This window comes from Serinus canaria, chromosome 3, assembly GCF_022539315.1.
Source record: "Serinus canaria isolate serCan28SL12 chromosome 3, serCan2020, whole genome shotgun sequence".
NCBI classification, from domain to species: Eukaryota; Metazoa; Chordata; class Aves; order Passeriformes; family Fringillidae; genus Serinus; species Serinus canaria.
Window position 1 is genome coordinate 71,915,850 of NC_066316.1, and position 13,724 is coordinate 71,929,573.

General features: G+C 33.5%; 1 protein-coding gene across 1 annotated transcript in view; it reads right to left on the reverse strand.

Moving 5' to 3' along the window:
• Positions 1-13,724, reverse strand: part of GRIK2 (glutamate ionotropic receptor kainate type subunit 2) — a 347,786-nt gene that overhangs the window by 202,894 nt on the left and 131,168 nt on the right. Inside the window, exons 5-7 of the mRNA XM_050972903.1 lie at positions 8,595-8,776; positions 5,032-5,085; positions 1,917-2,090 (exon numbers count right to left, since the gene is read on the reverse strand). Coding sequence (XP_050828860.1) covers positions 1,917-2,090; positions 5,032-5,085; positions 8,595-8,776 — 410 coding nt within the window. The remainder of the gene's footprint in view (positions 1-1,916; positions 2,091-5,031; positions 5,086-8,594; positions 8,777-13,724) is intronic.

Sequence of the window (13,724 nt, forward strand, 5' to 3'; positions counted from 1 at the left end):
ATAATTTAAATACTACCTGCATCTCTCAGGAATTAAAAACCCAGGTAATCAAAGCACATTTTGATGCTTAATCAACAAAAAGAATGACCATAAAATATTCACCACGGTCTGTAACAAAACTTGTATCATAGAGGGCTTTTATGGGTCCAGAAGAGAAGCCACTATGTTTTTCATGCATTTTTTAATACTTTTCTCTCCTGAGGCAAAGAAATAATGTAAAGTATTATTCTTACAGGGTCCTATAGTAGCAATTGTATTCTGCTGCACATCTGAAGGTTTTCTGAGAAAAGCACTTTCTTTACAGCAACACAAGAGATTAAAAACATGCAACTGGCCCACAGAACTCTATTCCAATATTTATTATTCCATTATTTTTTACCATGGCCTTGTGTTCTTACAAAATAACTATCGCTACTGATCTTGGTAACTTTCCAAAGGTCTGGGATCAGTTACATCTTTGATCAGTACGTTAAATATACAACTACAATGAATGAGAAGTGACTAAAGCAAATTTTAAATTCTAAAAAGTAAAAAAAAAGAAAGAATTGAAAGTATTAATGCAAACAAGGAAGCACAAAGCAATGACTTACAGTAATAAGTAGCAGCTATATCTAAACCAGATGAGGGCTTCACACAACTTTCATATTTTGTGGGTTCACTTGCTTTTTTGAAATTATTTAGAGAAATGAAAAATATAACTATTAAACTACTGTGTGATGCAATCTGTAAAGTGCAGTGCAAGGAAATTAGTGAACAAATTAAATTTAAAATGTTTCAAGTTATCACGTTCAAAACACTATATACAGTAAGTACGTTACAAAAGCATTTTTCCCTAAAAGGGGTGATTTTCTAGAAAAAAATTAAACTTATTAAAATATTGATTGCAATTTGCTATCTAATATCTATTAGATCATCAAATCTTATCAGTAGGAAAAAAAATGTTGATTAGAAGTGTTATGTGGAATAATTAACACAATCTAGGTGTCTGATATATTACTAAGATACCTGTCTTCAAGAAATAGAATTTTTATTTCTGAAATTGAAGATGAAAAGCATGAAAAAAATCCCAAAAAAAAAAACACATAACAACCACAAAAAAAAAAGATTCCCAAAATAAAAAAAACAAAGCCAAACAAAACATGACTACCTAAATTGTTCAGGGGCCAAAGTGGAAAATCTTTCAACAAACTTGAAGACTAAAGCAGACCTAATGTAGGACAGTTTTTAAAATAATTTCCTTCCTCACATTATAATTTCAGACTGAATTCCAGCTAATGAACAGAAACTCACCAAAAACTAGCAATGAAAATTTGTTTGCAGGAATATAGTTGAGATTTTTATGAACTGAAGTGAGGCCAAAGACTAGTGGCAAAATGGAAGGAAAAAAACAACCTGATTAATTAAGTAGATGAATCTGAAACAACAGAAAGCATAAAAGATAGTAATGAGGTCCTGTTCATAATATTAATAAAATTGTTTAAAACAAATTTATGTGTATAGTAGGAAGTACACATTATTAATGAATGAATCTTAAATGAATAAGACACAAAATGTAGAGAAAGAGACAATTTTCATTAGCTTGATTTTTTATCCCATAAAAAACTTTCACCAGCAAATCAGGGAAATCAGGTGAATCTGATATTTAGAATATGGCATTATAATTTGGAAAAAAAAAATACAGTACATGTAATTTTGAACAAAAAGTTAATATAGTCATGTATTCAATCTGTAAAATATTAACAGAAACATCACTGTTACTCTCTGACTCATATTTACAATATATTTGGTTACATACCTCTAAACAACAACAACAACAAAAACTTATAATAAAAATAACTTTTTAATAACAAAAAGTTCTATTTTACTTTTTAGCTTCACAAATGTATAAAAAAGGAACCAAATGCTGGTATTCATACCGTCATAAATCCATCCAGCAAACCTGAGTCAGGCTTTGGTGGTGCTTGGAGGCGCTCCATGGACCACTTCTCGATGATGGATGACACCTGGGTGTTTTCTGTGTTTAGAATTCTGAATCCAGTCATGTTAACACCACTGTACCGATAGGGCTCCACATCCAAGGCAAACAGGTCCTGAAAAAGTCACCATTGTATAAATTCTGTAATACACCGCACTTGTTATTTCGATTGTCACACCATCTCCCCAGATGAGAGCATGGTAAATTTTCAGTGCTATTTATGCCAGGAAATGTCTTCTGCTTGTCTGGGGGCCTGTGTCTGTGGGCAAGCAATGGTGAGAGTAATCTGATTCTCAGAGGAAGACCAGACTTTCAGGAAATGTTAGCCCAATTACAGAACTGTATCTACTACTGGTTAGGCTAAAATACTACAGAAATTAATATCTAGAAGTTTTCATTTTCTAGATATTAATATTAATTTCTAGTTTTTGAACTTACCAGATATTAAACAAACAAATAATGAAATAAACTGGACAAGAGTTTCCTTGAGCTTTCACTACCAGTGAAACTTAAACATGGTGATCTTAGGAGGATAAATTGGTGGAGGAGAGTAGGCAGGGAGTAGAGGTGGTGGTGAACAGGGACAAAGAGAAATGGCTTTATACTTAATCAAAAGTATTTCTTTACTGTTGTCAACGTACTTCCAAATATGGACATTTCTTTGATTAGGAATTAATCTTTGCAGGAAAAGCTTTTGCCAATGTATGGGTTTTCAGTATATCTGTATGTGCGTGTGTACAGTTAGCCCTCAAATATACACAGGGGGAAATATAATTAATAAAAATAAAACAATTCAAATTTTAGCTCAAGAAAGTAAATTCAAGGTTATCCTAGTGCTTTGATCAAATCCTAAGAAGCAATGTAGAAACAGTACTAGACTTCAGGAAACTCAGGTTTAAGAGCAAGTTTTGACAAGGGGGAAAAAAATGATGTAATCAAGGTTATACATAATCTATTCTTTCCCTATAACATAATTTTGCTTTATTGAACATAGAAATTTTCCCCATAATTCATAGGTATTAATTCATCTCATTTTTAATTTAATTTTTGTTGTCAGTTAGCTTTAGGTGTAACACTTGTCTGAATCCATTTTGTTTACTGGCTAGAGCTGAAGAAGATTAAATATTGTACTGCAGAAAACCCATTGTTAACATTAAAAAGCCCATAAAATATCAACCAATTATCAATCACTACCCATTTTTAAATCTATAGCTAGTATTATGATTTACTTTGCCACTCACAATATTTAAGATATGAAGGTTTCAAAATTCATTTAAAATAACTTCACATCCTCTTTGCAAAGAAATAAAACATTTTATCACAAAGGAAATGTTGGAAATAACTAGAACTACATTACATCTTTCTCTTTAAAAAATTCTCTCAGTTTTTACTGTGCAAGAAGTCAGAACCTTGAATGCAATTTTTTAATCCAAACACATTCATGTTTCGACTGGAATGTAATAAATATAGATAATATTATTATGCATTCATTACAAATGCACACAGGTCAGTGTATTAATGAGTCAGTGTATTACATCCTGAATCAATCAAAAGGAGATTACACAGAAGACTGTTGTAAACACTGTGACTGACTGGAAAATTTATTTGACAGGACTTTCACCATGTCAGGTTAGAAGCAATTAATATATAAAAAAAACTAAACTCTGATGCTGGTTCCAGAGCTACATTGCAAAATCAAAATCTCTGATATGTTTGTGCACAGTAAATTATCTCTTGATAATTCCTAATCAATATAATACTCTTGTCTCCACAGAAAATATAACGTTTTAATAAATAAATAAGAATTACAGAAAATTCTAATTTTTAAATAGAGCTTTAAGAGTAAAAATTCAATGCCAAAGGACAGCATAGTACTCAAAGAAACAATTTTCATCTCTGGCAAAAACTTTAAAAAGAAGAAAAAACTTTCAAAACATCTATAATCCACTTTTATGGCAGGAAATCTGCTTAGCGAGGGAAATTCTATCATATGAAATCCTAAATCTATAAGTGACAGAACAATTCACCCTTCTAAAATAAGATAGGTATTTGTTCAGGGTGTGCCTTTGAACTTCACAAGTTATTTTGTTTTCTATCCAAGTAGGTATTTCATGTTAATATTTCACATAAACTTCTGTTTTGTGATTCTGTGGTGGACTCCTACCCTGCCACCAAGGAGTCATTTTCATAAGGGCCTAAACGTGTATGTAACTTCAAACACGGGTCAGTTCAAGCATGGTTTTGCCACATGTTTATCTCACATTTGTCTCATGCTTTTCTTTTAAAAAACATCATGAACTGCAATCTAATTAGACAAAATTGAACGCAAATTCAAGACAGACAAATGCGCTCAACTCTGGAGACTGCAGTCTCTAGAACAATACCTTACCAACTTTTAAACTGTTTCTTAGTTAGGCTGTGATGAGCAGGAAAAAGGTCTTCACATGCACATTTGTTTTGTAAGAGTATTGATATTTTAAATGTTCATTTATTTCAAATGATAGATCCAAGAATGATCAAATTCCTTCTAAGTTACATTTACAGTGGACACCAAAGAGTATTGCATAATTCATGTGCCTAAAAAGCTCATATGAATTGTTAAATAAAATGCGCTGCTCAGATTCACATCAAATTATTCATGAATCATATGACAGAGAAGAACTATCTTGTAAAATGTTGAATTAAAAATATGCAATATATGGGTAAATTTTAAAATGTCTTAATCTTCACATGCAAACAGCTAAAAGACAAAAAGGACAAAATGCACAAAATAAACAATGAATTATGAATTATACGTTTAACCCTCCTTGATAGTTAAAAGCTGCAGTATTACAGCCAGATGCTTTTTTCAGGTCTATCAGTTTCCAGGGCACTCTGTTGAACAATAATTAAACCATCCTGATGAGTTTTCACTGAAAGTAAGAAAACTCAGCAAAGAAAACACCTTTCACCCACACGCCCATTCCAGAGAGACCTTATCCACTTTGTTAAGTAATATAATTAGGAAAGTAATGTCTTTGTTGGATGCCATCACAATGTTTTCATGAGCCACTTACCAGTGTGGTAAAGATATAGTGATAGTATTCTGTCATCATCCCCATAGCTAAAGCCTTTAAAAAAATAAACAAAAGATTAATGTTTCTGAGGCCATATAATACATTTTTATCACACTCACATGGCAAATGGAACACTGCAAAAGAACACTACTAAGATGAGACTATAGGGTTGGAATTATGCTAAAATTAGGTCAAGCAAGTTATTTCTTAGCAGTTAGAGAAGATTACTGACTATTAAAGGAATTTATGAACCAGATCTTCTGATAGAAAGAATATTATTAGACTGTTTAGTGCAGTAAATGTGAAAGGGGCTTGTATTTTTACATACTAATGGATACATTAAGTTACAACACATAATTTGAGTCGACAATATTTTCATTCATTATTGAACCCTTCCTTTAAAATGAATCACCTAATAGGAATTTTTTTCTATTTTGATGAACGATACCATGCATTTAAAAGAAGGACCAAGCTTATATTATACATGTGCACATTTTTCCAACCATGGAAGAAAATTCTCTCGAGTCAAATTTTGAACAGCAAGAGAGATACTACTTAAATAAAAATGAAGAAATATTCATAGAATCATTTATAAATTCAGGTATCTCTCAAGTACCTTCATCTCTCTTCCTATCCATGTAATATGAAAGTAGTTTTTGATAAACTTTCTATTTTAAGAGTTCGTGCTTTCCTCTCAATAAAAAATATATTTGAATAATATATTGAAAATATATTTGAAAAAATATATTTGAATAATAATATATATTTGATAATGCCCTTAATGAATAAACATGATGAAACTATGTTTCATCATGTTTATTCATTAAGGGCATTATCTCCATAAAAGCACTTATCTTCAGGCTCTGCACAGAAGTTTTCTTAGTATTTTCTTCCTTTCCAGGAACTATCAAAAGAATGCTTTGCCAAGTTGCTACAAGATGAACTCCTTAAATAAACTGAAGGCCACAGCTATACTACAGTGACAATACCGGAATTTGTATTAAATAGAATTTTCAGCATTCTGAAGGCTGTGGGAGACGTTTTTACTTATGACATTGTCCAAAAATGATGAAATTAATAGTCTATATGATCGTTTTGAAAGAAAAAAATCTAAAATTAATCTAAATATCAGTTGTAAATCAGATTTTATGGTATTTTAAACAATATTTTGAAAAAAACACCAGTTTTCCAAAGAATGCCTATACTAGTGTACTTACAATTCCACAACAGTACTTAGAACAAGAGTATAGTGTTCCAGTGGCAATTAAATTCTCAAACACAGGAAAACCACCTTCCCATAAGAAATATTACAACTTCCTTAGGAACTCTACAACCACAAACATTCTTAGCTTTTATAAGAACATTAAAAAAAAAAAAAAACAAAAGGTTCTTCCTCTATACGTGAATCACATTTTCAGTCACCTATATCATAACTGCTTCTAATCAAGTCTTTCATACTCCAAAGGATCCCTACACAACACCCTATGCATCTTCCTTATTCTGCTGTGCAATGATGCTGTCTCTTTTCCAGGCCTTCTTGCTTTCACCTTCTCCCTTTTCTAAAGATCTCCCTTCTTTTTCCTCTTCAAACACTGCAATTTCTCTCTTCTCATTATTACAGTGCTTCCCTAACCTTTTAAATTATGTATGGTTTCCCTGGTTGCCTGGTGATGTAGATAACAATGAGATTAGCCTTAATTTAGGTATGTTTGTCTGATTGATTGGATTTTTTTTTTTGTTTTCATTACATATTTTTGGCCAGCAAAATGTAGTTGCTGTTTCACTAGGTTCTCAAGGTGCTTGTTTTCTTTATTTTCCACTTGTGCTGTCTTCCACCAGCTTCACTGTTAATCTTTTCAATTATCCTCTCAAACTGAAACTTCTTGTCATGTCTCCCAGGATTCATCCCTCCATTAACAGGAAAAATAATCTGATCAGTCAATTATTCAGAAATGGATATTTAAAGGTTTTTTTTTTTTTCAATAATCACTTATAAGTGCTATCGTTGGAATGTTAACATTAAATAAGAAATATATTCTCAACACCCCTTGTGTCAATTTCAACTGCAAGTGCTCACAAAACTACAGCTTCAAAACTACAAATTTTAGGCATATTTAAAGCATTGTACTATAGGACCTGCATGGAAACGTAAAAATCTACAGAATCTGTAAAAAGATCTAAACATTCATGAAAGAATTTTTTCTGTATCTTCCCTTTGTAATCTTTAGGATAACCAGTGTGTTTTGATGAAACAGTTCACTATTTCATTTAAAGAGGCTTAATTCTCACTCTCGGTCTTGGGACATGATTAAAGATACAATGCTTTTAATTTTGTTTCCATTTCCCTCCATTCATACATTTTTCACAATGTTATTTTCACTGTGAAATAAAAGGGTTTTTTCACCTAAAAATTTCTAGGTACTGTATAACTAATGTATCTCAATGGATTTATTGTTAGTATTGCAGCTTAATATTGCCATCAACACATTTCCCATTTGCATTGTTTAGCTTTTAAATATTTAAAATAATTAAATGTACATTCAATTATTTGGTCTCAACAGCTAGAATACCTAGGCTGGCTTATGTTTAGAAAAAACCACTAGCAGAGGTTTAAAATAACTAGGAACTAATAAAAGTTTTTCAATCAATTAACAATAAAGAAAAGATATTATATTATACATGCAGGCTTACTAACAATTTTAATTATAGCCGCAATAATACCTGTAAGTACCTCTAATGAGACACATATTTCAAACTCTTAAATACATTTTGTTTTCAATTTAGACCCTACAGTTTTCTAGCAAACATAATATAAACTTGAATTAAAGTCACTAAAAGCTATGCATTAGAAGTGCAGAATACTGTTTAGCTTTAGGTTTTCCTCCTTTCCTCTTTATTGGAAGTCATAGCTTAATTAAAAAACTATGGGGAAGATTGTCTCTGAGCCAGTTAAATATTTGGAATTCTGCTGTATCTCACCCACTTGTTTCATCTGCACACAATTTCAAAGCATCAACCCAAAAGTACTTGGGTGTTTTGCAGTTCCATTATTAGTGCAAAGAGAATATGGCTCTAAGATATCAATTGAGTCCTCTCAATGGAAGATATTAATGTGGTCTGTTGGTAACATACTGTTCAGATATCACTATCTGATTAGGAATACATATCCTAGAGGCCTCAAATAAAAATAAATCTATAAATAAATAAATACATACATATATAAAGTTTTGATGTATAAAATACCATTAATCAAGAATTTAAAACCATGCTTTAAGCATCAATTCTCCAAAGTACTAGTTCTTCATAGCTGAAAGATTAATATGTCTTCATGTTCCTCCTGAACATAAATTATTTAAACTCTTTCATTATAAAAGCATAATTAAAGCACCTACCTTTTGTGTCACCAATAAAATTGCCTCTGAAATCCCTGGTTGATTTTCAGTAAGGCCTGAGTAAAACTGACATACACTTTCCCTGCTTGTTAAATACCATTAGGTCTGGATAATACTTTTATTTATTAGGGATGAAAAAGATTAAGACATCTAAAGCAGAATGAGGATTACCTGTTTCAAGATGCCTGCTGCCATTTCATGGCTGCAGTCAAAGATTACATGGAATTCTTTGCCTCTTTTCATCTCCTTCAGCAATGGCTTTGCATCTTTTGTGTCAGCCGGTAACTGACGGATTTTTAGTCTTAGGTTGTATCGTGATGGAGCCTTGATGAGCTCTTGTAATCGAATGAGACCTTAAAGAAAACAGGAGTCAGGAAGATTATCAAAATAAGAACCTGAACTGCTAGCAGGAGAACATACTATAAGCATTCAAAGCTTCCAGATTAGTTTTCCCTTCTCATTTGGTTGGAACTGATACACAAAAATGTTATTTAAAAGACATATTAAAAGGATCTCTACTCCCAACACTTTAGTACAAGTCTCTTTTCCTTTAATATTAATGGAGAGTAAGGAGCCTCATTTAGGATTACCTTCAGACAGACAAATCTTCCTCTAGCCTTATCGTGCAACTGTGACATTCCTCTTTGAAGAACATATTACTCTAATTCAATTAAAGCCATATCCCAGACTAATAGTTTTTAATCAGACTAGACAGTCTCCCAAATAATAAATCAAGTTTACATACAAAGCTGTGAATCATTTCAGCACTGTAGAACACTCTCACATGAATCTGTTCTCCTATTTCTGTACTGAATCTCTTTTCAAGAACAGCAAGAAATAGAAGTAGCTTTACGCTACTCTGCCAGTTTTGGAATTAAAACCACTCCAGAACAAAACTTGCTATGTTTTTGGAAGTGACTTTGAAATTAATTTGATTGTATGAAACATTATAGTGATTCGTGATGTTTAAGTTTTCTCTATAAGTACTGAGTATTTTTAATACATCAAATGGTAAAGGGAACACTAACGGTTCTTTCTTGACTTCAAACTCTTTCAAAGCATTCTTTACTCAAAAGAGCAGAGTCCCTAATATGCATGTTTTAAGCATATGTTCAGGTGTTACACCAATCACCTTTGTTACACCTTTGGAGATGGGATGGACAGTTAAACTGTCAAGAAACTTTGAAATGGGATAGAAAGAAAGGGAAAAGAGAGGTTGCTTTTTCTGCAGCAAGTTTAGATTACAAAATTTTGCTAAACAAATGTAGGAAAATACAAATTGTCAGGTCCCTTGATCTATCCCCATTGGTTGCACGAATACAATACAGTTTTGGTCTTTTACTGTAGGTCCAAGATTTGTTACAGAATGGCAAAAAATGTTTTCTTGCCTATAGGAGTTCTTGAAGTAAATGTTTTCCAATAACCTAATGAATTAGGTATACAATTTAATTAGTTTGAGAACCACAGAATATTCTGAGTTGGAAGGAACCTGCAAAGACCATCAAGTCCAGCTCTGAACTGAATGGCCCACACAGGAGCTGAACCCACAACCTTGGTGCTATTAGCTCTATGCTCTAACTGCGGTAACCTCAGGAAACGGCAGTGGGTGAAACCCAAGGGTTTCAAAAATTGCAAGCTTTGTTCTGTTCCAGAGAATTACCCAAGAGCATAAGTCTTTAAAGGTCCTAACTGGGTTGTCCAAAAATTAAAAAAAAAAAAAATTGTAATCGTCATAAATCTTATCATTATAGGACTACTTCAGAGAAAGAAAAAATCACACCAAAATTTGAAATAGGAGATTTACAGATGCAGGAACTAGAATAATTAAAGGCTGACAAGGAAAATGCTATGATAACGTCTACCCTCTGGGTCACCTATGCATCTGAAAAAGAGATTAGCAAAGCACCGCATTGGATTGGAGTACAAATGTAAAAAGCTACCAAAGAAACCTGAGCATGAGAATGTGGGGAAGGAAACCTGCAAATGTGTATTTCTTCAATGCACTGACTGGACCTCAATGCTGGGGCAGTACAGATGAGCAGGCAGGCACAGGAAGAAGTATTTATGCCTTCAATAACTGTCAATTACAAATAGTAACCAGTGAGATTTTTCAAAATATATTTTAAGATAACTTAAATTTAAGACACAAGAAAATTCCAGGGTTTTCAAAGCTGTGTTTTTTCTCCTGTCCTCATCAATGTGGAATAAAAAGAAACCTTAAACTTTTAATGTGCAATATTTTTCATAGCTCCTACATGTAGAAATGTTTTATTTTAGTAATAGAGTGAGTACATATACTTCCATTTTTAAGATTTTAACATATATATTTCACCATGTTTACAGCCACCAGTAAAGATTTAAAGTTGAGATGGATTATGGCAGGGAACAAAACACGTTCCACTCTACTAAATGACTCACTTCAGTGGTCCACTTGGCCACCCACTATAAGGAATAAATTCTTTACTGGCATATGCTCATCAGCTTCCAGCTTGCTGGGCTCTCAACAGGATGATTTTGGGAAACAAACCCCCTCACTTGTGAGGTAGTGACGACATGTGACTCTGTGGAGAGTGCAAGGTGCAGGGTGCTGCTGTGAAGGTGTGTCACAGGTGGCAAGTACCACTGCCACAGCTACTCTACAGCTCCTTGCTGCTGAGGAACACCTTATAGAACAAAAAAAATATCAGACAGTGCCAAGCACACCTTACCCTGGTAAATTTTATTTCCCTGGCAAAATGTTGAGAAGCCAGATTTCCTCATTCAGGCATTAGTGGGAACTGAGATCAGTGTGAACTGATTCCAGTTCTGGATCACACTACAAAAGCCAGCTCTTTTAAATACCAATTAAAGACTAAACATTTCATTCTATACTGTACCTACCATTTGGATGAAGCATTTGTGTTTTTAAAGGTGTGCAAAGAATAAATTAGTTTTACCGAAAAGTAAAACCCACCAAAATAATTTTTAATTTATCTAAAAGCAAACAAACAAACAAAAACAGCACGACACAAAACCAAAACCTTTTCTAGATTAAATAATGAACAGTGGACCATTATTCATAACCAAATTAAAAATTAAGCACTGGAAAGATATATACCAAAAGAACAAGATCCTGCATGAAAACTGCAGCCCTTGGGTTCATCTATGGACTGCTTCCCAACTCCTGGCTGCCACTGATTCCCTCTTCTCCTGAACACCCTAACAGCCTGGCTTCTGCTGGAGTAGTTTCTGTAGTAGCAATGGCCAAAAAAATTCCAGGAGATCAGAACATTAAACAGTTGAGGACTAACCAGGCAATACACGTGTATACAAATAAACTGTGCCCCCATCTTTATAGTAACAAACTGTTTGGAGTTCGATTTTTCGCAGCTATCAGATATCAAATTTTAAAGGCTTTTTACAGTAAAACTAATGCCTTGGAGTAACAAAAAATGAGCTCTACCTTATTTAGTCTCTTCAACATTTAGTCCTGAATACATCAGGTGAAATCAGAAAAATTTCTATTTTTTTCATTTTCTCCATCTGGATGATTGAGATTCCTAGGACTCAAAGAAGATTGCTTGTTCCTACTATGTGCAGTTTGTCTGTGAGACTCCATTTCTACTCTTCCATTCTTTGTGGATGTTGTTCTTTTCAAGTCAAACAAGCATATTTACACATTGATTAAAATTTGTGAGCTACTGATAATACCAAAGTTTATTGCTGTTGTCTGACATCAGAGGAAATGTCATAAAAAGCTGGTTATGCAGGATAAAAGTAACAAGCTATCGTGTACTGAGAAATAAAGATTTCTGAATCAGTAAGGGACAGTTTCAAAAGGACATTTATGTAGTTTATCAGAAGAAGAGGTATTAGAAATTTCAATGAAGGGAGGAATATAATTCAAGAAGTACAAGGACTATGAGGCTAAAAACAAAACAAGTCCTTTCTTCGCCATGATTTTGAGATCTTGAATATTTTTAATTGAACACTTGTGTAGAGTAATTTTTAAATAATTGATTTAAAATGTAATATGAATTGCAGTCCTCAGATGAAAAGGTGACTTCTTATTTTACTAGGATTTACAAGATCTATATGTAATGAAAAAAACCAAAAGAAACCCCCCCAAAAAACAAACAAGGAAACAAAAATCCACAAGAAAAACAAAACAAAAGCAAATAAAAAACTCCAAAGCAAACAGAATACAACTATTTGTGTGTATAAGCCTCTAAAAAAAATCTATTTTACAAGAGTATAGAAATAATAGCTGCATTTTGGGAATGTACTTCCTGCATTTTCTTTCACCAGGGACACCTTTTTCCTGTCCCTTCAAACTCTCAATTCCTTCTTTTAGCAGCCCCTGTGATAGAGCCCTACCTCTGAATGGCTGGGAAGAGCGCGGTGTGAGTAACTCTTTTCAGAAGCTGCCATCAATTCATCGTTAAGGAGAATCCTGAAGGCGCAGTTTGTGAGCTCTCCAGCTGGCATCTTCCTCCAAAGAGATCAATCACATTACCTCCTCGACATGTTCAACTTCAACCAGTCCAGGAAGCAAGGACCCCAAGTTTGTTTTAAAACCTGTCTCCAGCTCAGCAGTCTTGCAGGCCATTGCTGTGCCACCTGGCCTGCTCATCAAACTATTTATCATTTCCATTAATGCTGCCTTTGTGCTGCACAGGAAGAATGCAAGCAAGTGCACTTTGCAATAGGCTGAACACATCAAGCTTTTTCTATAAGAAAACACTAATGCTTTTTTAAAGGCTACTCCTTATCTTAACCACATCACAAATTTCAAAACTAATATACTGCTTTGCAGAATCAACAGAAAGCAGTCTTTCTATTTTTAGCAAGTTGTTTCTTCTCACACCTCTCTGTACTCTTCTCCTTCCCTGACAGCCCCCTGCCCAGTTATTTTGATTATGCCAAAATCAGAAAAATCTCATTGTGTGGGGCTCTGAAAGGGGGTATGGGTAGAAGGGAGGAGAATGCTGGTTTATTTGCATTGATAGAATGTTTCACATCAGCTGGAACAGTTAATTGCTGCGAAAGAACTCACAGAGATTACTCATGAACTCTAAAGTTTAGTTTTATCATCTCCAACTAAAAAAAAAACCAACCACATTTAGTGAAAGGATTAAAAAGAAATTGCACTAGCTGGTAGGATTTTTCTAACAGTGGGCTGTTCTGTGCTCTTCGTGCTGTTGTATCTAATACAACAACACCATTAAGAAAAGCACAGAGGAAATAGAGACAAAGGGAAAAGACAGCTTGATGGACCTTTCATATATCCATATTAAGGTTTTGTGCTACATTAAGATCATT